The sequence below is a fragment of the Helianthus annuus genome, chromosome 1 (genome assembly GCF_002127325.2).
Source record: "Helianthus annuus cultivar XRQ/B chromosome 1, HanXRQr2.0-SUNRISE, whole genome shotgun sequence".
NCBI lineage: Eukaryota > Viridiplantae > Streptophyta > Magnoliopsida > Asterales > Asteraceae > Helianthus > Helianthus annuus.
Genome location: NC_035433.2, coordinates 128,043,514 through 128,067,709, shown reverse-complemented (window position 1 = coordinate 128,067,709; position 24,196 = coordinate 128,043,514). Strand labels below are relative to the sequence as shown.

The 24,196-nt window shown below is 36.1% G+C and overlaps 2 protein-coding genes across 2 annotated transcripts; both read right to left on the bottom strand.

The window, feature by feature from the left end:
* Positions 1–9,727: 9,727 nt before the first annotated feature.
* On the bottom strand, positions 9,728–13,561 carry LOC110877336 (Werner Syndrome-like exonuclease). The gene is made up of 6 exons (XM_022125484.2): positions 13,164–13,561; positions 11,489–11,668; positions 11,214–11,344; positions 10,952–11,113; positions 10,546–10,656; positions 9,728–9,984 (listed from the first exon to the last, which is right to left on the bottom strand). The coding sequence occupies exons 1-6, from the start codon at positions 13,471–13,473 to the stop codon at positions 9,907–9,909; spliced, it is 972 nt and encodes a 323-aa protein (XP_021981176.1). The 5' UTR covers positions 13,474–13,561; the 3' UTR covers positions 9,728–9,906.
* Positions 13,562–23,123: 9,562 nt separating this feature from the next.
* Positions 23,124–23,654, bottom strand: LOC110931142. The gene has a single exon (XM_022174551.1). The coding sequence runs from the start codon at positions 23,652–23,654 to the stop codon at positions 23,124–23,126; it is 531 nt and encodes a 176-aa protein (XP_022030243.1).
* Positions 23,655–24,196: the final 542 nt, after the last annotated feature.

Below are 24,196 nucleotides of genomic sequence, written 5' to 3'. Positions count from 1 at the left end.
CCTGATGATCTTCCAGGACTACCGCCAAGTCGTGATATCGAATTTCGTATCGACCTCATTCCTGGAGCTAACCCTGTTGCCAAGGCCCCTTATCGACTCGCTCCATCTGAGATGTGGGAACTCTCGAACCAACTCCAGGAGTTACTTGAAAAAGGCTTTATTCGCCTGAGCACCTCTCCTTGGGGCGCACCAGTCCTTTTCGTTAAAAAGAAGGATGGGTCGTTTAGGATGTGCATCGACTATCGGGAATTGAATAAGTTAAGCATCAAGAACCGTTACCCTCTACCTCGAATCGATGACTTGTTTGATCAGCTGCAAGGTGCTAAGTGTTTCTCGAAGATCGATCTACGTTCAGGCTATCATCAATTGCGCCTTCAAGAGGAAGACATACCTAAAACCGCTTTTCGTACTCGTTATGGCCATTATGAATTCGTTGTTATGCCTTTTGGTTTAACTAACGCACCCGCGGTTTTCATGGATCTGATGAATCGTGTGTGTAAGCCATTTCTAGACCGTTTCGTCATCGTGTTCATTGACGATGTCTTGATCTATTCTAAATCGAAAGCCGAACACGTGCAACATCTACGTTTGGTTCTCGAGCTACTCCAGGGAAATCAACTCTATGCCAAGTTCTCCAAGTGTAAATTCTGGCTGGAGGAGGTATTTTTTTTGGGTCACATCGTTAATAGTCAAGGTATTCATGTTGATCCCGCGAAGATTGAAGCAGTTAAGAGCTGGATTACGCCTAAGAACCCGTCTGAAGTCCGTTCTTTTCTCGGACTAGCTGGCTATTATCGACGATTTATTGAAGGATTCTCTAAAATCGCTGTGCCGCTTACCGCCCTTACCCATAAAGACAAGCCTTTTGTTTGGGGAACTGAACAAGAGTCTGCTTTTCAAACCCTCAAGCATATGCTTTGCAATGCTCCTATTCTCACGTTGCCCGACGGAAACAACGATTTCATTGCCTATTGTGATGCTTCCAACCTTGGTCTTGGTTGTGTTCTCATGCAACATGACAAGGTTATAGCTTACGCATCTCGTCAGCTCAAAACCCACGAGAAGAACTAAACAACCCATGATCTCGAGCTAGGCGCAGTTGTTTTTGCATTGAAGATTTGGCGACACTACCTGTATGGTACCTAGTGTACGATCTTCACTGATCACAGGAGTTTACAACACATCTTTAATCAGAAAGAGCTTAACATGCGTCAACGCCGATGGGTAGAACATCTTAACGCTTACGACCGTGAGATTCGTTATCACCCAGGCAAAGCCAATGTTGTTGCCGACGCGCTCAGCAGACGGAGTTATTTGCTCAGTATTCGCAATACTCAAGCCAAGCGCGACCTCGAAACCCTTATCCGCGAAGCCCAACATGCTTGTTTTAATGAACGCACCTTGAAGAAAGAGAGAATCTATCATGATGGAGCTCAGCTTGTAAGCAAATCAAATGGGATCTTCTACTATCTAGATCGAATTTGGGTCCCTAAGCGGACCGATTTGCGAAAGATTCTAATGGACGAAACCCACAAATCCCGATACTCTATTCATCCCGGTGCCGATAAAATGTACCAGGACCTTCATTATAAGTACTGGTGGCCAGGTATGAAGCGGGATATCGCTCTCTATGTTGGAAGTTGCCTGACTTGTGCGAGAGTTAAGGCTGAACATCAACGACCTTCTGGCTTACTCGAACAACCGCCAATTCCGATATGGAAGTAGGAGAGTATAGCTATGGATTTCATAACCAAACTTCCGCCCACGCCATCAGGTCACGACAGCATTTGGGTTATAGTTGATCGTCTGACCAAATCAGCCCACTTTTTGCCCATACGAGAAGACTACAAGGTAGAACGACTAGCCCGAATCTACACCGACGAGATCATTTGTAATCATGGTATGCCTCGTGACATCATCTCTGACCGTGATGCTCGGTTTACCTCGCGATTGTGGGAAACGTTTCAAGCAGCTCTCGGTACGTCGCTTAACCTAAGTACCGCATTCCATCCTCAAACCGACGGACAGACTGAAAGAACGATCCGTACTCTTGAAGACATGCTCCGCGCGTGTGTCATAGACTTCGGTGGTAGTTGGAACAAATACCTACCGTTAGTCGAATTCTCGTACAACAACATCTATCATGCCAGCATACAAATGGCACCATTCGAGGCCTTATACGGAAGAAGATGTCGTTCACCTATTGTGTGGCACGAGATCGGTCATTCGCAACTAACCGGTCCCGAGCTACTATAAGAAACGACTGACAAAATCCTCCAGATTCGAGACAACTTGTCGAAAGCCAGAGATAGACAGAAAAGTCACGCCGATAGAAGACGCAAGCCCCTTGAATTTGACGTTGGCGACTACGTACTCCTAAAGGTATCACATTGGAAGGGTGTGGTCAGATTCGGCAAGAAAGGGAAACTAGCGCCTCGATATGTTGGACCTTTTAAGATTCTGGAAAGAATCGGAAAAGTCGCCGACAGACTCGAACTACCGGAGGAACTTAGTAACGTCCACCCAACTTTCCATGTGTCGAACCTCCGAAAGTGTCTAGCTGACCATGATCTGATTGTACCTCTCGATGACCTTCAACTAAACGAAACGCTACACTTCGTGGAAAAGCCTGTCGAAATCATGGATCGCCAAACCAAGCAACTCAGACGCTCGCACATCCCTATCGTGAAAGTCCGATGGGAAGGCAAACGAGGCGCAGAGTTCACTTGGAAACTCAAAAGCGACATGAAGGCGAAGTACCCGCAGTTGTTCAAGTGAGGGCCTAGAGAGAGAAAGTAGCAAAAGGTGATTCACGGTGCTGTGCAGCTTTCAGCCTAATTTCGGGACGAAATTCCCTAAACAAGGGGAGGCTGTAACACCCCGTGTTACTGAATGTCAAAGTCAAAGTCCAAGTCAAGATTGACTCCTTTGACTGAATTTAGTTTATTTCATGTTTTTATTAGTTGTATTATGTGGAGTAAGTGTTGTTAATCAAAGTAATCGAATGAATCAAATGTTTATCAACGCGAAACGCTAAACGACTGTGAATAGTAGGAAGTAACAATGCGATAAAGTCAATCAATCAATAATCAAGCTAATCGAATCATCATCAAACTCGAAACTCGAATTGTATGAATTTTGGTGACATTATACGTGTGTGTGTATGCCTTATGTGTTACTTGTGCGTGTTTATTTTATGTTATGTGTGGTGCTCAATCAATCTAATCGAAACTCGAACTCAATCGAAATCGAATCATGATAATTGGTGGAGAAGAGACAGTGCAAGATGTAGATGCTTGTATGTAGATATAGTGGTTGGGATTAAAAGTAATTTGAATAGGAAACTCTATCGTATTCGTCTTCAATCGAAATCGAAATATCATAAATCGACGCACCGAACGCTCGAAACAAGTGGATGATCGATCAGGCTCCTAGCCGATCGGACGGACTGTCCGATCGGCCAGCCCTTTCCTATTTGGGAAGCCTATAAATAGCCCTGTTATTGTCATTCTTTCCACTGTTGGAAACTCTTTGACCGACCAGCTCGTGCTCCTCTTCTTTTCTTAGATTTCTCTCAATCCCGTTAAGATTTCATCCTAAATCTTGTGCTTTCTTGATCAATACACACTCCTACACATTTCTATCTTTCAAATCTTGATTTCTAACCGTGAAATCATCAAGATCTAAGCATTCTAGGGTGATGTCTTCATGGTGTTCTTGAAGAACTTCATGCTTTGGCTTCAATCCACCAAGAATCACTTGGATCTAACCGATTTCCACATAAACAAACAAGGATCTATCCTAGATCTAAACGTTTACATGTTGTAAAGGATTGAAAGATGGATTTTCCAACTTTCTTTCAACTCTTTTACACTCAATGCCATCAAACCGGTAGAAACGGAGCTTGAGCAAACCCACTAATCATTCTAATAGTTGTGTGGTTCAAGATTCGGATTCTATCTACGAGGTTCACCGATTTCGGGTTAAACTATAAACTTCGTTCCGAACCGTTCACCGGCCGGACTTGGGTGGTTCCTGTCTGAGCAGGGGAAACAAGTAAGAACGAAGGTTCCATGGTTCAACTCGTTGTCAAAATACTTCGATATAACATCAAACCATTAGAACAACCAAGTGTTAGACGAACAGGCCGACCAGGTCAGGATGCTGACCGATCGAACAGGCTGTTCGAACAGCCCAGCCGGTCGGACATATCAGCCGATCGACCAGGCCAGCCGATCGGCTAGCACATGTCCCCACACTTTAGCAATTTCATGAAGTCTAGTATTGAACGAAGTGGTGTTCGATCGAACTACGGTTTGGGTTGAATTACTCTTCGGATCATGAGATACTATGCGTCAACACTTGATCGATTTTCAACTCGTTCGACGTATTGGAGTGCCACCCGATCGAACATGCTGTCGGATCAGGTGACATCCTGCTGAGGACCTATTACTAAAGTACCTAACCGATCGGTTAAGCCGGCCGATCGAACGGCCCGTTCGATCGATCGACCTGAAAGGTAAGGATACTTCAATGTTCTCAAATACTACAACAAAAACTTCAAAAGGTCAAGCCATCATACACAAACACATCCTACCCAATGGAAGAAACAATCCACTCGGACAACCCAACCGATCGAGCCTACCGGCCGACCGAACAGACTGTCCGAATGGACTGTCAAACCGAACGAACAACCCGTCCGATCGAACATACCGTTCGATCGACCAGGCTGTTCGACCCCCCAACACTTGTTTTCGTTTTACGCGTTACTCATCGCTATACTATCGAACTATTCAGGTTAACCCTACTCTCAAGCGCTCCCTTCAATCCATCAATCGCTGTGAGTATACTTGATCCCTTTTTGCTTTAACACTTTTGGGTGTTACATACGTTACTTATCTAAACCACAATCGAACACACTACTCAACTATTTAGAACGCTAACCGTTCTGCATGTATTACGTGACTAAATGAATGTTTGTTGTTATATTTACACGTGGAATGCTGTCTACCTGCCTTAACGACGATAGTACTATAGTTTGGACTCAGCACCCGTTCACACGGGGGTTGTTAAGGACAATTACTTGCATGGATTACGGTGGTAATCATGTATTGCGAACTGCCTCGGGCAGTCAACCCGCAGTCATTGGTATCGATACTTCCATGTCGATAATTAACATGCTTCGTTTTCCTCTGTGTACGTGCTGGTTATGCGTAAACTATTTCGAACTCTATATGCTATTATCAAACTTGTATGCTCACCTTTACATTTTATGTATTGGGCTTTATTTTAACGTATGTGACAGGCAATTATGATGCTTATCTGCTAGGAAGGCGAGCTTAGAATAAGCGTCTAGAGCATAGTTGTCTGTAGATCTTGCAGATCGAGTCTCTAGAGGCATTTGAACAATTATTATATTTATATTTGAATCTGAGTTGTCGGAACAAGACATTTGACTAGTTGTTATCTGTAATAATTTATTTTACTATTTGGGATACGGTATGGGACGTATTATTTAAACTGAATAGTAATGATATTTGTTGTGGAAACTTCTGGACAATCTGTTTCGCTCAGTGCCATGCCCCGATGATTCCGCCATCGGTTGGGATGTGACACTTATATCCAAGGCATGATGCAAAACTACTATCGAGCCGGGGCTCTCTCTGAAAGCAGCCTCTCTATTCATACGAGGTAGAGGTAAGACTGTCTACATCTTACCATCCTCAGACCCTACCTTAGCTTTGCTATTGGTGGGATTTACTGAGTATGATGATGATGATAATGATTTAGTATATATAATTGGATTTATTGAACCTGTATAATACACGGGGTTTATAAAGATATAACTTTTTTATTATTTAGTTTATAAAATTACATTTATCCAACCCGTGTAATATAGAAGGCTACAAAATTACACTTATTTAACACGTGTAATACACAGTGTTTTTAAAAAATATAACTTTTTTATTATGTAGTATATATAATTAGATTCATTCAACCCGTACAATGCACGGGTTTTTATTATTTGGTAGATAAAATTACATTTATTCAGTACAATACATGCGGTTCTTAGAGATATAATTTTTTTATTATTTAATATATAAAATTACATTCGTTCAACCCGTGTGATAAACGAGTTTTTTTTTTAAAATGATTTTTTTAATTTAGTATATAAAATTACATTTATTCAACCCGTGTAATACACGGGGTTCTAACCTAGTGTTTTACTAAAACATTATTTAAAATTACATTTATTCAACCCGTGTAATATAGAAGGCTACAAAATTACACTTATTTAACACGTGTAATACACAGTGTTTTTAAAAAATATAACTTTTTTATTATGTAGTATATATAATTAGATTCATTCAACCCGTACAATGCACGGGTTTTTATTATTTGGTAGATAAAATTACATTTATTCAGTACAATACATGCGGTTCTTAGAGATATAATTTTTTTATTATTTAATATATAAAATTACATTCGTTCAACCCGTGTGATAAACGAGTTTTTTTTTTTTAAAATGATTTTTTTAATTTAGTATATAAAATTACATTTATTCAACCCGTGTAATACACGGGGTTCTAACCTAGTGTTTTACTAAAACATTATTTAATTAATGTGAAGCATAGCCAAACTATTTAAAATATTTAGCATATAAAAAATATTTAGAATTTGTTCAAGATAAAATTTGGTCGATGTGACACATTTTCATATGTTTTTGGATAAAATACAAGATAAACAAATGTATTCTTTTCCAAAATGTGATAAACCTATTTTAAATGTTCATGAGTAATAGTTTATAAAGCCAATAAAATAATAGATAAGCAATTAGCAATTTAGCATGACCATCAATTACTTGTAAATTGTTGTTTGGGCCATACTTGTTAGCGCACTAAACAAGCCTATCTACCAAATTTCTGGTCTTTCAGTACACTTTTTTATATTAAGCCCAATAGATCCAGCCCCATAAAACAGGTCGCCTCGCCCGTTGCCGCGCATAGAGATTGGCATAATCTGGTATTATTAATACCCGGAACCGGTTCCTACCCGTATCCGGGTACTGATACTAGTTAGGGGAACCGGGTTCTCTGAAGAACCGGGTCCGGGTTGAACCCGGGTAGTCGTCAATAAAACTAGAACCGATGTAACCAAAAAGCTGCCACTTACTGTTGGAACCGGTTTTGTCGGGTTTTTCAAACCAAAAAGCTGCCACTTACTGTTGGAACCGGTTCCAACGGATATAATACCATTGGAAACCGATTATATAATATAAAAATCGGTTTTTTTTATATACACCCCATCTTCTCCATTCCATTTCCTTATTACTACAAACATTCAACACTTCAACATTTGATTTCATATTTTCGAAGACACAATGGCATGCAATGACGAGGTTGTTATGGTTTTGGAAACCAAACGAAACCCGTCAATTTGGAAGCATTTCGATTTGTGTTTGATGACCGATAACCATGAGATGGCTAGGTGCAAAGGTTGCTGAAAGTTCATGAAAGCGGCCGCCAACTCGACGCTAAAGAAACACATCGACCGCCATTGCCCCGTGACCAAGGCGAAAAATGAAAAGGGTGAAGGATCCGGGACCGGTTCTTCAAATGTTTAGTGTGTTTGATGTAACCCGTTTGTTTAATTAAGTTCATAAATATTTTCTCCCGTATGAGGAGAAGAAAACTCGTCAAATGCAATCGTACGCTTCATCATTTGCCATGTATCGGGATCAACCCAATGAGCGGTGACACAAATGTATGATTCCGGTAAACCGTGTGGAGCCGACCACACATCACTAATTAAGTTTACACTAGTTTTTAAATTAAAAAAAAAAAAACAATTAATCTTTTCTTGCATTTTCCCATAAATTTAAACAATGGCATTTTAAAGTACGACGACTTACATGTTTGTAGCGAGGTTGAAGCGTTTCCCTAATAAGCTTAGTAAGATCGGGGTCGTCGAAGAACCGGGTACGAGTACTAACCAGGTACAGGTTAGGAACCAGGTACGACCCATTTATAATCAAGAAATATGGAATCGGGTAAGAACCGCCAGGTATTTTGAACCCGCAACCGGGTCTTCTATACATCGGGTTGGAACTGAAACCGGATACGGGTCGATTCTACGAGTTCGAGTTTAAAACCGGTTATTATGTCCATCTCTAGCCGTGCATAAGCAATCGACCCACCATATAAGCAATCAGCCCACCATATAAATAGTACCAGTATTATAAGGTTAAAAAAAGGTTATGAAATTAATACTTTTTCCGCATATTATTTATCTATACTCTCACATTTAACGTCACACATAGTCGTGTCACCTTTCCTTCATGTACCAACAATTAATTATATTGTGATTAAATCTGTTTATTTTTACAAGATATAAACTCTTACTAATGTGATTATTTTGGTTATTCTCAACACACTATTGGGTAGAAACATATTACAAACAAACACTATATCCTTACAATGTTACATGTGTTGTTAATATCGGTCGATTGATTAAAAACAAAACAATATCTAGTAAAAGGCGAAAAAGTATAACACCATCAACGACATAGAAGTTTAGCCACCATTCCTAGCTATATTGTTATGTTAGCATAGTGAAATTGTAACAAGATCTGTAAACCTCGGAGACACACCATAAATTCTAGTAAGAAAAATCAACCTTTTTTAAAACGAACAAATAGGACATACACATACACCCTACCATTTTCCGCCAGTGTGATGAAAATTTCTAAAGTCGTGCTCTGACCTTTTGATAACCCGATAGTGGTGTAGAACACCACTTGCATGGTTGACTTTACGAACTAACTGGAAACAAAAATTGATCTTGTAGCTGTATAAAGCTCAGATATACTTGGATCAAGGTGTGCGCTTAGAAGAGTTATGAAGATGGTTTCTTCATGCATCAACTAGAAATACTAGTCAAATACTCAGACACTACAGGGTATACGCGAGTCAGATTTGCATTTGGCTTGAATTTCATTGACAAATGGCAAAACGCACACTTTATCAATGGTACATGATGAAAAGATGAAACGCAACAATTTCACGTACAATAGGAATTTAAGCAAGCATTTGAAGAGGGGTCACAAGTTAAAGTGCATACGTGATCATTGTCATGTAATGTCTACAATGCACATAACTAGCAAGTAACATGGCTATAGAAGTATATCATTAAATTTTAACTATTTTCATGCATTTCCTAAAAGGAAAAAAGAACAAACTTTATTACATTAATTCCAAGTTTCCCACCCATTGGTGCTGTACTGTGTAAAATGGGTAAATTTTGAAGAAAAAAAGGTTATACAAAAGGAAAAATGCGAAACGCAAGTGACAACATATTTTTGTACAATCTTATAATACGCATTTAACAGAAATCGAACCATACAAGCTAGTTATCAAAAGAATCAAAACTCAACTTTTTTTCATTTTCTTTGATTTGATTTTTTTTTGGTTTTTCCGGTGATAGTTATGTTAATCACTTAAAACGTTTTTTTCTGCTCACCCCTACTAAAAAACTACTTGTTTTAACTCTTAACGACAAGCTAAATCCCGCCATTTTTCTCACCTCCAGTAACTCGAAAATAATTTACACAAGAAGTTGGTCTTATTACCCATGGGTATGGGTAACTAAATAAAAATGGCTATTACACAAGAAGTTGGTCTTATTACCCATGGGTATGGGTAACTAAATAAAAATGGCTAGAAGTATTAAAAAATGCTCATAACATAATTTAAAATATAAAAATGTTTTCTTAAATAGGTAGAAAAACGTTCCCCATATAATTTAATGAGAAAAAAATAAGTCCAACAGATAAACACAGTTAACAGTTTGGATTCCAGGCCATGGGACTTACAGATGACTCACATTAAACAATATGTTGCTTCTACTTCAAGAAACCGACGGGGGTGCCACAGCTTCCACCCCCTCGTTTGTATGAGTATCGGGATCTGGTAGACGGTTGAGAACCTGATCAAATCTTAAGGTTAATTTGTGTGTGAGAAAGAACTATTTCTAAAAAAGTTGATCCATTATCTTAATAATAGTTTTATCATTTTATGCAATCATACTATATAAATTAGCTAAGTGAGACATAACTTTTAGACTAAAGTACACGGGTGGTCCTTGTGGTTAACCAAAATTTTGGATTCGGTCCCTAGCTTCCTAAAAGTACACGAATGGTCCCTGTGGTTTGCACTTTGTAACGCATTTAGTCCCAAACTTATGCCAAAAAGTACATAGAGGGTCCATGTGGTTTGCACTTTGCAACGCATTTAGTACCTAACTTGGACATGCTGAGATCTTTAGATTTGTTAGCTGGGGGCTAAATGCGTTACAAAGTGCAAACCATAGGGACCATCCGTGTACTGTTAAAAAGTTAGGAACCAAATCCAAAATATTGGTTAAGCACAGGAACCATCCGTGTACTTTACTGTAACTTTTAAAAGAATCAACCAGAAATGTTTTGCAGGACAAGCCAATCCGACCCGCCTTAAATTTTACTTGTCTTGACCCGCACATTTTGCTTACCTCATGCAAGTGCCAAGAAACAAATGCATCGGTGGCTGCATATTTCAGCTGTTCCACTGACAAAGGATTAGCTTCCCAATTTCCTAATCTAATCTTCGAGGGTTTTAGAACCTGCATGCAGTTGAATCTTGGTTAGAAATTTGTAAGATTTGTAATTAGTTTACCATCAGGCTATTTAATACTTTAATTAAACCAGTGACACAACTAAGTGTTAAAACTAAACATTAAAACACAACCTGAATGAATCATTCTAGACAAGAAAAGAACTACAACGGTTCACGTTTCTTTAATAAATAAGTGTGTAAGTTATATAAATTTAATAATAATAAAAAAAGGTTATAAAAACTATACTTGCTCAAAATAATGATCCCCGTTGGAGGAAAAAATACAACCAAATTTAATATACCTGTTTACATGTAAGCTTCTCTGTTAATGATGACAAGCCCCACATCTTGGGCTCTCCACCAAGCTTTTTATTGGCTAAACGCGACAAATCTTCTAAGGCATCTACAGACACGTTATGATCATTAAAAACCTTACGCGCATCACCAGCAATGCCAACTCCAACCTATTAATTTTATAAAAAGATTGCATAAAACTCTAATGAGACACAGTAGTTTCATAATAGTAAGGACACGTTAAATATCAATTCCACAACACTCACTGACCTTTATAAATCTAGAATCCGCAAGAAGAGTTTTCAAATTCTGAGGAAATCCAGAATGAATGATATGCATTACATGGCAACGGGCAGCATCTGCACATATCTGTAGAACTGCCGCCTTGGATTGCGCTACACCTGCACGGTTCATAGCTCTTGGTAAAGAAATACTAGTATATATAATGAAGTATTGTATTCCATTAGTGGATATTATGTTTTTGAGAAATATTACATGGACTGTAAAGAACAACAGTATAAAAAAGATTCAGTTAAAACAGTAACCTTTCTTGAATGACGGTCTCCACTCAATGTCAAATCCAATAGCAGCACGGCTGCCATCACTATTTTTAGTTTCAACGAATCTTAATAGCTCGTCTGCAGCTTTCTCCACTTCTGAGAATGTCCGGCTGTACACAATATGACCCTTAAAAGTCATTGCAGGATATCTCATCTTTGGTGTAGCTGAAACAAGAATCACAGATAAGATACTCATAAATCACTTATGTCTTGTGTATCGATATAAAAAAAATAGCAATACTTTTTTTTTAAACAAATTCAATCTCAAAATGAATGCAAATGACTGAAGCACTATACAGCATTACCAGATGACTAGATGTTAGTGAAGAATCACTTTGTGTCATTGTGTGACATGCAAATGAGAAATATGACTGCAACCATTTAGTCATGTAAATTGTAATTCTAGCATTGTCCGCTCAACAAAGTAAAGCACATCTCCATTTATGCACATTCAAAAGGTTTTGCATTATTCTCTTGCTTTGAGTTACAGTCAATTTGGTGGAATTTATACATTTCAAAACTCAAATACATGACTACAAAGTCTTAGATGATGGAAACAATGATCACACGCACCAACACAGAACAAAAGTTGCGGGCAACCAAAAGTCCAAAACTCAAACAAAGTACCTAAATGAATCAACAACTTGCTTGCTTTCATGGTTGAATGTCGGGCAATTAGCTAGTTTTCTAGTATATTCACAGTTGGATATACAAAGCTTGGTTTTAAAAACCGTGCCTAGGCGCAAGGTGCAGCTTAAGGCGAGGGTCCACGATTTTTACTACATAAGACGCAAGTTGTACATAATTGATGATTCGCATTTCTTTCACATAAAAGCTGCCTGAAGTGTAGCTGCAGCCGTGCGCCTCTTGTACATGGCGAGTTTTTATACATCAGAATGTTGTACATATAGATTTTTAGGTTGTATACGTATGTAATTTATAAATTAAATCATATATAAAACTTACTAGGGGTGATCAAAAAAATCCAGATTCGAAACCGAATCAGAAAATCCGAATCTGAAATTTCGGATATCTGAAAACCGGATAATCCGATATCCAAAAACTAATAACTCTTTTTTAAATATATATAGTATATGAGCACTAAGTTTAGTTTGAAATATAATAAAAAAATAGTAAATAGTCGGATTCGGATGTGGATTTATAAAAGTTCGCTGTTTTTAACGTTGAAAATTCGGAAAATCAAATATAGGTTTAGTTTTAATCTCTGCACGAAACGAATTTGTTGAATTTTTTTATGAATTCGGATATCCGAACCCATAATATTCACTATCCGAATTTTTCGAATATCCGAAAACCGGATAATCCAATTTTGAACTTAAAACTTGGCTAGGAAATGTTTAAAACCTATAAGATATGTAAAAAAACCCTATACAACATTACAATGTACGTGAGCCTTGCCTACAAAAAGCGGTGTGCTTTACGCCTCCGTTTTAAACCCTCGCCAACAATCAGATAAACTGCAACTTAACTTTACTCATTTCATAATTTCGGTTACCAAGCCAATTGCGAGAAAGTCCAAATTTTCCATTAACAATACCTACGGTTCTTTCTGAGTATGCGAAGAAATAATATACGTTTATTAACATATAATCAAAGACCTAATCCAATCCAAACAAAACAAAAAAATCAAACAAATTACCACGATGACAGGATCTGAAGCGATTTCTAGGGCACGGCAATAAAGAAGACGAACTTGAGGCGTTGTGAGATGAAAATGCGGATTGTTCTGTGAAATTGAAGAGCGAATCAGGCAATCTCCGGCGTGTTTTAGGACGATCACCGTCGCAATCGGCAACAGGTGGTTTTCGAGAGGAAGAAGAAGAAGTTGCAGATTGAAATATGGCTTCAATTGATTGGAGTTCTTCTTCGGTGAAATCTATATCCCAATCTGAGAAGGCGCTAACAGTGGAAGAAGATTGTTGATTTAGGTCAGATTTTGGGGTATCCATGAAGAAGACGTCGGGCAGATGCTATGCTTTATCCGTACCCATTGTAGGAATGGGCGTGTGGGCGGGTAAATCTTCAAAAAAAATTAGTTTTGAGAAATTTGATTTTTCAAAGTTTATATCTATCATAAGTACAAAAGTTACCCTTACCTAGTAGCGAGTAGGGCCGTCCAAACCGCTCGCTGCTCGCTTGTTCGGACATTGTTTGGAAAATACTCGTTTGAATTGATGCTTGGTTGTAAACGAGACGATCTGTTCATTCAGTTTGTAAACGAGCCAATCATGAGCAAATATCCGTTCGGCTCGAATTATTATTTTTAATTAGTATATATGTATCATATACACACATATATAAACATGTATCTATACTATATTATAATGCATGAGGCAAGGGCATTTTAAGATACCCAAAAAATAAGAATTTTTCCCTCCTTTATTTATAGAAAGACCCCTAAAATGAGGGCAGTTTGGTCTTTTAAACACTATTTATTTTTTAGCCCCTAAACTTATTACAGTTAAATCCCTAAGGTTTTAACAAAATTATAGATAATTAGTTACAATTCATCCTTGCACAACAAACTTATATTTTTTTTCCTTATTCTTGACATATCTTATAAACAATATTGTTTAAAAAAATCCAAAGATATCATGACGACTTACACATTTTTGTCGACGTTTCGGTAGTTGTCTTGTTCAATATCGACGCACGGATTAAAAGGTACAAGTAGATAATGCTTTAATGTACAAGTGATTAAAGATGAATATAACAACTAATCTATACTATATAATCATTTAATATGTTAAATAATAGGTTCTATAACATTTTCATTCTAAAATTTTAAAAACTAAAACTATTATCAGATAGTTGATTAAACAATTTCTTTATACTTTAGTCAAATTTAACAAAACTTCCTAATTTTAAGGATAGATAGTATAACAAACGTTCTATAAAAAAGGATGGAAAAAATTAAGTGGGAAACAATTTTTAAAATTTAAAACATATAGTTGTTATCTGTATTGTTTTATAAAGCACATAGGAAGATACCCCGTCGCCATCTCTCTCTCTCTCTCAGGATACTCTTCAGTCGTCTTCCACCTTCTCTCATTGTTTCGTTTTCCTACTTCTGCTCCTTCGTCCGCCAGAGGCACCGGCTACTAACAACTCCATCTTTATCATTGTAGGTTTTGTATCGGTACCTAAATTCACGAACCTTATTTCTCTATTGAGTTATTTTTGTTGATTGGTTGTTTTGAGCACTTTTTAGCTAGATCTGGTAAAATAACCCTAGGTAGGCTACTGTTTCTTTATGTTTCTGATTAACTTGAATAAATGTTGATTTTGTTTCATAGACTTGTATAGTTTGTTGATGTTGGCCTTATTTGATCATGGTCAGATGCAACTTCGGTGGTGGATTTTTTGAGAGATTAGTCTTCCTCCTATCATGAGTCAACTCCTCTCTTATTGTTGACTCCCTTAACCTCAAGGTTTGTTAATTCATTACTTGATCTTATTTTTTTTACTTTTCTGACATGATTTTAGGATTGAGTCATTTTTTTTTGTTAGTGCTTCTAATGTTTGTTACTTTGTTTAATAGTATTGAGTCATGTTTTTTAAACTTATAATTTTGAATTTTCTGAGAATGGTGAGTTTGAAATAATCAACCTCAAATTAGAACATTACATTTTGCCCTTAACCAAGTAGATAATAGGGTACACTTTTATTCATCAAAACATTTAAAATTGTTTTTTTACGTAGGGATATGTTCGAAGTGGAATATTTTCTTCGGCTTAGGTAACTCAATTTACATAGGGTTTGTTTAGGTATATATATTTAACCAGTTGTCAATTATGAATCTTTTTACAAATTCTGTATTAAATCAAATACCTTAATGTGCATCATTAAACTTGTAGTGTTGATTTGAACGAGCATGGCAGATCCTTGGTCGAATTCTTGAAGTGCTCCTGGTGCATATAGTCATAGTTAGGTAAAACTGTTGTCTTTTGATACTTTGAAATGTTTTTTTTTTTTTTTTTTTTGTACATGATATAGTCTATTATATGAGCTTGTGTTTCATAGTAGTATAATTTACATTATAGGTAGGATATATTTAGGACTCCATAAGTGGAATAAGCTTGCAAACATTGGTTGGCTTGCTTTCTCTTTCACATGCTTTGACGGTGAAATAAAAGAGTGGGAAGTAGGAACAGTAACTACCGGTGGCGGTTCGAAAGAAGGCGGGCGGATGGTGTATTTGAGTAATATAGGACATTAATATATTTAACTTCAGTCATTTTGAAATTCTTTTGGGTCTATTTCAGAAGTTATATTGTTGGTCAGCCTTAATGGAATGAACATTACATTCCATTATCTTTCTTGGCTGACCCGTAGATGGAACAAGGTTTATTTATAGATATGGTGTATAGTTCTAATTCTACTTAATATCATTTTATAACTTTATGATGTATGGTACCGTAATTTGTTGATGAAGAATATTAAAAGTTTGGTTACAGAATATGGGTAGTGTGTCTCTGATTCTAAACTTATTGAAAAAACCAACTGCTGTAGACTCTGAAGGTCTAAAGTTAATATCTGAGGGTTGTGATTGAAAAAGGTACATTTTTTTTTCTTTTCAAGAAATCTTGACATCGGTTTCTATTTTTTAATTAGCTTAACGCTTATGAATTTTTGGATGAAGAAAAATGTTTATGCTTATTAATTTATTTTTGTTAGGGTAAAACATATTGTCTTTAAAACTGATAGTTCTTGATGAATATACAATTAGCTATAGATAGTTCTTGAAGTGATAAAATAGGCTTAACTAGGCAATCATGAAAAGCCGGTAAAATCTCTAAAATCCTCACCTCAAAGTTTACTAAACCATTTAATGTTAAAAGGTAATTGAGAAAAAATATAAAAGATAATAAAATTACAAAATAAAGAGGTGGAATTAGGAACTTGAAGTTATAAATAAATAGTAAATAAAGTTCAAAGTGGAGTTATTTGCCACATCGATTCGTAACTAATCGGAGTCTTGAATGAGGGAACCATCACAAGCATTCATGAAGCCATCATTGGCATAATCAATTGAAACCATTTTGAGTTGTTTTAAGAAATTATTGCCAAAACTTTTAAAACTCGTCATATTATTTGCTGTCTCTCCATCGTTCTCTCTTTCTTTGTTTTTTCCGATGTCGACGACCACCGCAACCACCAAAATCAACATTCAAATGGTAACAATTATAATAAATAATCGAAGTTTGGTAGCTTGCCATCCTGGTCCATTTCATTCGTCATCCTCGCATTACACGATAGCTTATAAACGTCACAAGTGTTGCGCACCATCACCACTCCTTACCACCAATTTTGCTTTGTTTTGAGTTTAAGGTAAGAAATATAACTTTTAAATCAATTGTTAGAACCTTCATACAAAACCCAGAACTCAATATCTGTTAACGAACCTCCAACCAGACGTTAAAACATTTTGAGTACCGCAATGCAAAGTGTTGCCCCCGCCGCATTGCGCGGGCACCCTACTAGTATACACATATATATCACAAACATAAATTATGCATATATATAGATACACAGGGATAAGATCAAATAAAAAGTTGATTTTGCCTAAGTAGGATAAAAAAGAATCTTAGCCATTCGTTTTTCAAATCAATGGTTAAGATGAAAGTGTAGGAGAAAGGAGAAGTGTAAGAGTATCTTGGGAAAATCCTATTTATGGATTTTCTCTCTCAACATGCAATGCATATGCATATTTCACCCCCGTTTTTTAAACGTTCATAACTTTTTTATACGACATTATTTTTTCATAAAAATTTCACCATAAAATCGAGCGTCTTTTTATCTTTAATCTGAGTACCATATTGCTATATAAAATATGAAGACTAAAAAAACCCACTAAAATGTGTTGTATTTCTATCTTGTATAACATTTTTTGTGCTTGATTTTTGTACTATATTTTTGTGTTAAATTTTTTGTGCTGAATTTTTTTGTCTTCATTTTTTTTCTCAATTTTTTGTGCTATATTTTTTTGTACTACATTTTTTGCTAAATTTTTTTGTACGAGATTTTTTTGTGCTATATTTTTTTACTACATTTTTTGTGCTATATTATTTTGTACTAGACTATTTGTGCTATATTTTTTTGTACTACATTTTTTGTGCTATATTTTTTTGTACTAGATTTTTTGTGCTAATTTTTTTTACTAGATTTTTTTGTTGTATTTTAAAAAAACAAAAGGGGTGCCACGTGTCATTTTCACTCCTATTTATAAAGACTAAAATGCCCTTCATTCTTACTTATTAAGAGTGACACATGTCATCATCACAATCTTTCTTAGGCTACTTAAGCAAAATCTACTTTTTAGTGGATGCTTCCCCTAGACACACACACACCAATATATATACACACATACATATATACTTAAATATAAATTAAATTTTTAGTTTTATATATACCGTTTTATTAGATACTGGTCCACTATATACAAATTTACAACAATATCTATACGTACTAGCTCAATCACATCAATAAAAAATCAATCAAATCTAAATGCTAAACCCTAACCGATAAACAACAATTTACTCATCGCCTCAATGTTTCATGTTGTTACCCTAAGTTGATCGTCTCCTGCTCTCAACGTTATTGTTCGTGCAATATGATCATCGCCTCGTCGGCCACAACATTCTTATTCATAAGAAAAATATTATGCCATGAAATGTACCTTTTTAAACACATAAAACTTGAGACCCAACATTGTCACTATCTCTCTCAACAAATTTAAATCGGGCGACACAGTTGTCCAAATCGCTCAAACTTCGCTCGACGATCGCTCGGAATATTTATTGCTCGGAAAATGCTCGCTTGATTTGAGGCTCAGTTTTAAATGAGTCGCTCTGCTCAGTTCGGTTTGTAAACGAGCCAAGCACGAGCAAAGGTCCGCTCGGTTCGGATCGGCTCATGAACAGCCCTAGTAGTGAGGTTGTAACTAACAAAAAGTAAATTGGGTTCTGATTGGCTAGAAAAAAATAAAGTGTCACACCCCGATTTCAGGTGGGCCCGGATGGGTTTAGTCGTGACGGTTTGGTAGCAATTATCACAATTAATTAATAATAATGCAGCGGAAGTATTAAGATTAAGAATACATTCATAACATTAAAGTGTTTAATATTCAAATACAAAGATTGTGCAACGGTGGAGTGATGATGGTGAGGTGGTGGAGTGGTAGTGGTGAGGTGATGGGGTGGCTGTGACGGTGGTGGTGGTGGTGGTTAACGGTGCAGGAGCAACGGTGGTGGAGTGCTAAAGATTAGGGCTGTAAATGAACCGAACAAACACGAACAAGACCATGTTCGTGTTCGTTCGTTAAGGAAATTAACATGTTCACGAACTGTTCCCGGGCGCATATCGAACATAAGTTTGTGTTCGATCGTTAAGGAAATTTAGTTGTTCACGAACAGTTCCTGAACACTGGCCTCGAACACAAACGAACGAAAACGGACATTTAACTTGAAAATAAAAAATAAAAGTATTGTTATCCTTAAACATTGGATATAAGTAGTTAAATACAACCATCAAATAATAAATCGAAACATAAGATGTCTACTACACTACCAAACGATGAATCAAGTTTAACTAACTTGGTCATAATTATCCCAAAAAAAGTCTTAGAAAGTCCAAATTTTAGCTAAGTTAGAAAAACAAGGGTTTCAAATTTTAAATATGTTTAGATAAAATGTTTATTATTTTTTTAACATAATCAAACGAACACAAACAAACGTAGCCAAACATATAACATTCATGAACGCAGTCGAATGAACGAGACCTGTGTCCGTGTTCGTTCGCTAAGCTAACCGAACAAAAATTTTTGTTCGTGTTCGTTCGTTAAGCTAATCGAACGAACATAAACGAATTTTCCACCGAACGGTTAACGAACTGTTCACTAAACATTCAGTTCGTTTACAGCCCTAGTAGAGATGAAGGACGAGAGAAAATGGATAGAGAGAACATGTTTGAGTGTGTGTATTATATATATTAATAAATAAAGTGGGTAAATTATTTTGTAAGTATTTTATGCAAGGGTAGTACTTAGGTGTAAAATGACTAAAATACTTATATACTTAACTAACTTGGTTAATAGAGTAAAAAAAAAATTAAACTCAGATGGTTACACATTTACCAACTAGGTACTCAGAGAGTAAAAAAGAATAATTTTAAACTCAGTTAAATTATCAAAACTCAACTCAAAAATAATTTTAATCTAGTCATATACAAATATGGATTTTTACATATTTCCTCCTCCTAAGAGGGCTTATTACATATTTCCCCAAATAGTTTAAAAAAAAACAATTACATAATTCCCTTTTTTTTTGTGAAATTACTCAATTACCATTTTCTTAATAATCTTCTCCCATCTTCATACTAAATACAAAGGCATTTTTTACCGATTAAAGACTAGTAGATTCAAGACATCCAATTAATATAAAGACATTTTTTTTACCAATTAAACCACTTTACATTTACGGTTCATGAGAAACATGGTCATGTTTGACCTTTTTCCTCTTAATATTTTGCTTTCTGATATGATTCCAGATGACAAAATTAAATGAAAACTATATGTAAATGTGACCTTGATCAATGAACCTGTGGGATGATTTAAGTGTTTAAATTATGCATGCTAATTAATTTTACTCCTCTCTCCACACACAAAAAAAAAAAAAAAAAAATCAAACATATCTATATCTTTTCATTTGACTACGCAAAAAAGAAGGTATTAATGTAATATTCACTTGTAAAATTATAGCCAATTTTAGGTGACATAATATGTACGTGCTCATTAGTGTTTTTTTACTATAAGTATTACTTATAGTATTGTTTGAGAAGAGGAGAAATAATATATGAATGGGGAAAATATGTAACTGATTGAGGATATTAGAAAAGGGAAATATGTAAATATTCATTGAATTAGTTTATTAAGGGTAAAATAGTCATCAAAAAGAGTATTTTTAATGAAAATGAGAAATATGTATAAGTTAGAAAATGGAAATATGTAATTGAATTTTATCATTGGGTAAATATATAATAAGCTAGTTTAGGAGGGGAGAATATGTAAAAACCCTAAATAAAATGTTATCGTTATATGTTTTGCAACTCCATTGTAGTTGCGCCAGTTGGTGGCTAATTTTGTCAATTGATATTGACGTTGGAGATCTTAAAGAGTGCCATGATGCCATTTTATGAGCCAAATGTGTCAACATAATGTCATTGTCTTGAGTTTGGTAGCGTGGGTGGGTGAGAAGGGTAAAATCGTCTTTATTCTCACCAACCCCCCATGCTGTTTTGTTTCACATCTTTGCATTCTTATTGGAGTGTTTGTTTTTTTAGAGACTCACTGATTTTTAATTGTGATGAAAATGTCCATATTGCCCTCAACGACCACCTCAACTTCATAAAGATAACGTAGTTTATAATTATCGGGTAAAAATAAAAATAGTCTTTATCATACTAAATGTGAGAAATAAGATTTAATTTGTTTTATTTATTTAAATATGGTGTTTAGTTGAAAATATAAAATAATTTTTTTAAAATAAAAATTCCGTGTATTTATACTAATTGAGTGATTATATGCAATTACACTAGAGTAACTACATAATTACTCTACCAGTATAAATACACAAATTTATTTTTTTATTCTGAGACTAAAATATGCACTTAATAAGATGAGAAATTAAATAAAACTATCTTCACTTCTCACGTTTAGTATATTAAAACCATTTATACAATAACCTTACCCTATAATTGTTTGCTTTAACACTATTGATCATAACGTAAAAAAATTAAGCTCTATCTTTCTCGAGTTAACATTAAAAATAGGTTATTATCTTAATTGTATTGTATGTTTACAATAAAGTTTATGTGAGCTGTCATGGCTGCACGTACACGGGTAGCTTTCGCACAAGAACCTTAGAGCAAGCTGAATGTTGTAATGAAGTGTGGGTATAGCCCTGTGCATGTATGGCTTGCACGACTTTTGGGACCATACCCCTTCACATGTATTTGCAAGGAACGAGTTCTTACTTGTGGTTCTTGGTTTTATTAGCGGCCGACACATCCAACCGATGAAATATGTATACAAATGGTGATCTCAACAAGTTCAAAGCTCGGAACTTTAATGTAAAGATCTAAACTTAATTGCTATAATGTTGTCATATGTTTCTAATAAAAATTATAAAGGATATTGGACTTTTCAGTTTTCACTTTCAACTTCTAGGGTATTATTTTGAATTAGTTTATACCTAAAATAAGTAACTTATATGGTTTTGAAATTCTCAATGCATGTATAGAGAAACCCAACAAGCACATGATACGTCATATAATGAGGAATACATATAAAAAAACACATTAGACAAGTGTGTATGACCTAAGCGGTTTATGTTTGTCTTAGGCTAAGGTTTCAATTTTAATTATGGAAATCTATCTTAAGAGTGCATGACCTAAGCGGTTCATGTTGGTCTTAGGCTAAGGCTTCGATTTTAATTAATGGAAACCTGTCTTAAGAGTGCATGACCTAAGCGGTTCATGTTTGACTTAGGCTAAGGCTTCAATTTTAATTAATGGAAACCTGTCTTAAGAGATTCAGATGGAGAGAGGTATTCGACAAGGGAATCCTTTGTCTTTGTTTATGTTCAGTGGCGAAGCTTGAGATTTCCGACAGGGAGTCGAAAACGTATATACCCAAAAATTTCTATAGAACCGGGGGTCGAAAACGTATATACCCAAAAATTTATATACAAAAGTTACATACATAACAGTACTGGGCGAAAAGTTCGAGGGGGTCCCCCTGGCCCCTTCTAACCTGCGCCACTGTTTATGTTTATTATTGCTACGAAGGGTTTACATGTTGCAATTGAGGACATTGTGAATGTCGGGTTAAATTTTGGAGCTTACATTGGTAGAGGTAATTTTTATTTATCTCAACTTTATAATGCTAATGATGTCATCCTCTTAGGTGAATGGTAGTTGGGTAATATTCGAAATATTGTTATGGCATTAACTTCATCATTTGGCTTTTGGTTTAAAGCTCAACTTTCACAAGTCAAATATGTTTGGGTTTGGAGTTGACCATTTAGAAATGGACTTTTTTCCCAACTTGGTGGGTTGCAACGCAAATAAACTCCCCTTCATCTATTTCGGAATTGGCGTTGGAGCAAATATGAGTAAATTACAAAGCTCGAAACGTATCATGGATAAGTTTGATTAGAGATTGTCTAAATGGAAAGCTAACCTTTTGTCTATTGGATGAATCTTGGTGTTTATTCCCTCAATTCTAGGATCTTTGGGAGCTTATTATTTCTCTTTTTTAAACTTATTGTCATGGTTAAAAAAGAAATTGAAAGCTTTGAGATCTCTTTTTTCTGCGAAGGAGACGTGGAGAACCGTAAAATTTTGTGAGTTAGGGTATAAGGAGTGGTTAAACACTTTAAAGTGGCAAAACAAAAAACCGACCAATCAGAGCGCGCCATGTCAATTTGGCAAAAGTGTTTAAACTTTGCTGAAAAGTGTTGGCATTGGTTTAAACACTTGCTGAAGTGGTAAACTTTTATTATTATTTTTTTTTTGCAATAATTAATTTAATATAAATAAATTAAAAACAATAAAGTGCCATGTCGTGGCTTGTCGGTCTACGTAAGAACTCTGGACCATATATTTTGCAAACCGTGTCACAAAAATATTCTAGGCACTCGCGGGAAGTTCTTTCGGCCATATGCAAGTACTCGTCGTTCTCGTCTGGAGTGTTTCCAGTTGCGAGCTGTTTAATAGCCGATGTCACCTTTTGCAAGGGCGTAAAGCCCTTCCTACCTCGCGCATCGGGGGCCTCTACAAACCACGGGTCGTTCTCTTCCACATCGGACACAATTTTTAGAAACAAACGTTTCGACATACGGAACCTATGCCGAAAGATATCTTCGTTGTACTTCGGGTCTTCGACAAAATAATCCGCCATGAGTGTCTCATGCCCCTCCTCACGTTGACGTTCAATATATCTCCTTCGGTTAGATGTGCCGGTATCTTGAAGTTCGGTTTCTTCGATGAGATTTTGAAAAAAAAGAATGCTACTATCGGATGAATCGTCGCTACTCATGGGTGGGAACCATAACGGGAGTTCATCCGCCATTTTGTAAGGTAAACCTTTAGAAGGAATTGGTTTGTATGAGTATAGCTCAATTGGAAAGTATATGGTTAAATGGTTTGTGATATATATATAGTTTAATTTTTAAAAAAAAATTTTTTTTTTTTAAACGGTCATATGACCGTTGGAGTGCCCCCCCCCCCCCTTTTTCCATTTCTTCTTCTCGAGTCGGCAAAGGGTCACCGAGTTCAATGTTTTGCCGCGACCAAACTTGGTCGGCGGCGGTGTTTGCCGTGCGGCAAACGGCTTTGCCGCCTGGATCTCGCACCCACACCGTATCCCCTTAAGTGGGATTTAGTTGAAAATAGACCATTTCGATCTTTGTTTCAACATATTTACAATTTGGAGATGAAGAAAGATGTGTGTTTTCGGGATTGTGTGACCAATTCAGGGGTTGCATGGGATTGGCGATGCAGTCTAAGGGGAGGGGCCGAATACACACAATTTTATGAAATTAAGGCGATTCTAGAAGATGTTTCATTGGGAGAGTCTATTGATAAATGGACTCGGGATTTAGTTACGATGAT

Bases quoted from the DNA above. Each gene is read 5' to 3' on its own strand.
- LOC110877336 (XM_022125484.2), bottom strand. From the start codon at position 13,473: ATGGATACCCCAAAATCTGACCTAAATCAACAATCTTCTTCCACTGTT. The intron at 11,345-11,488 runs GTTACTGTTTTA...TGAACCGTGCAG, and splicing joins GAGACCGTCATTCAAGAAAG to GTGTAGCGCAATCCAAGGCG. The intron at 11,114-11,213 runs GTCAGTGAGTGT...TAAAATTAATAG, and splicing joins CGGATTCTAGATTTATAAAG to GTTGGAGTTGGCATTGCTGG.
- LOC110931142 (XM_022174551.1), bottom strand. From the start codon at position 23,654: ATGGCGGATGAACTCCCGTTATGGTTCCCACCCATGAGTAGCGACGAT.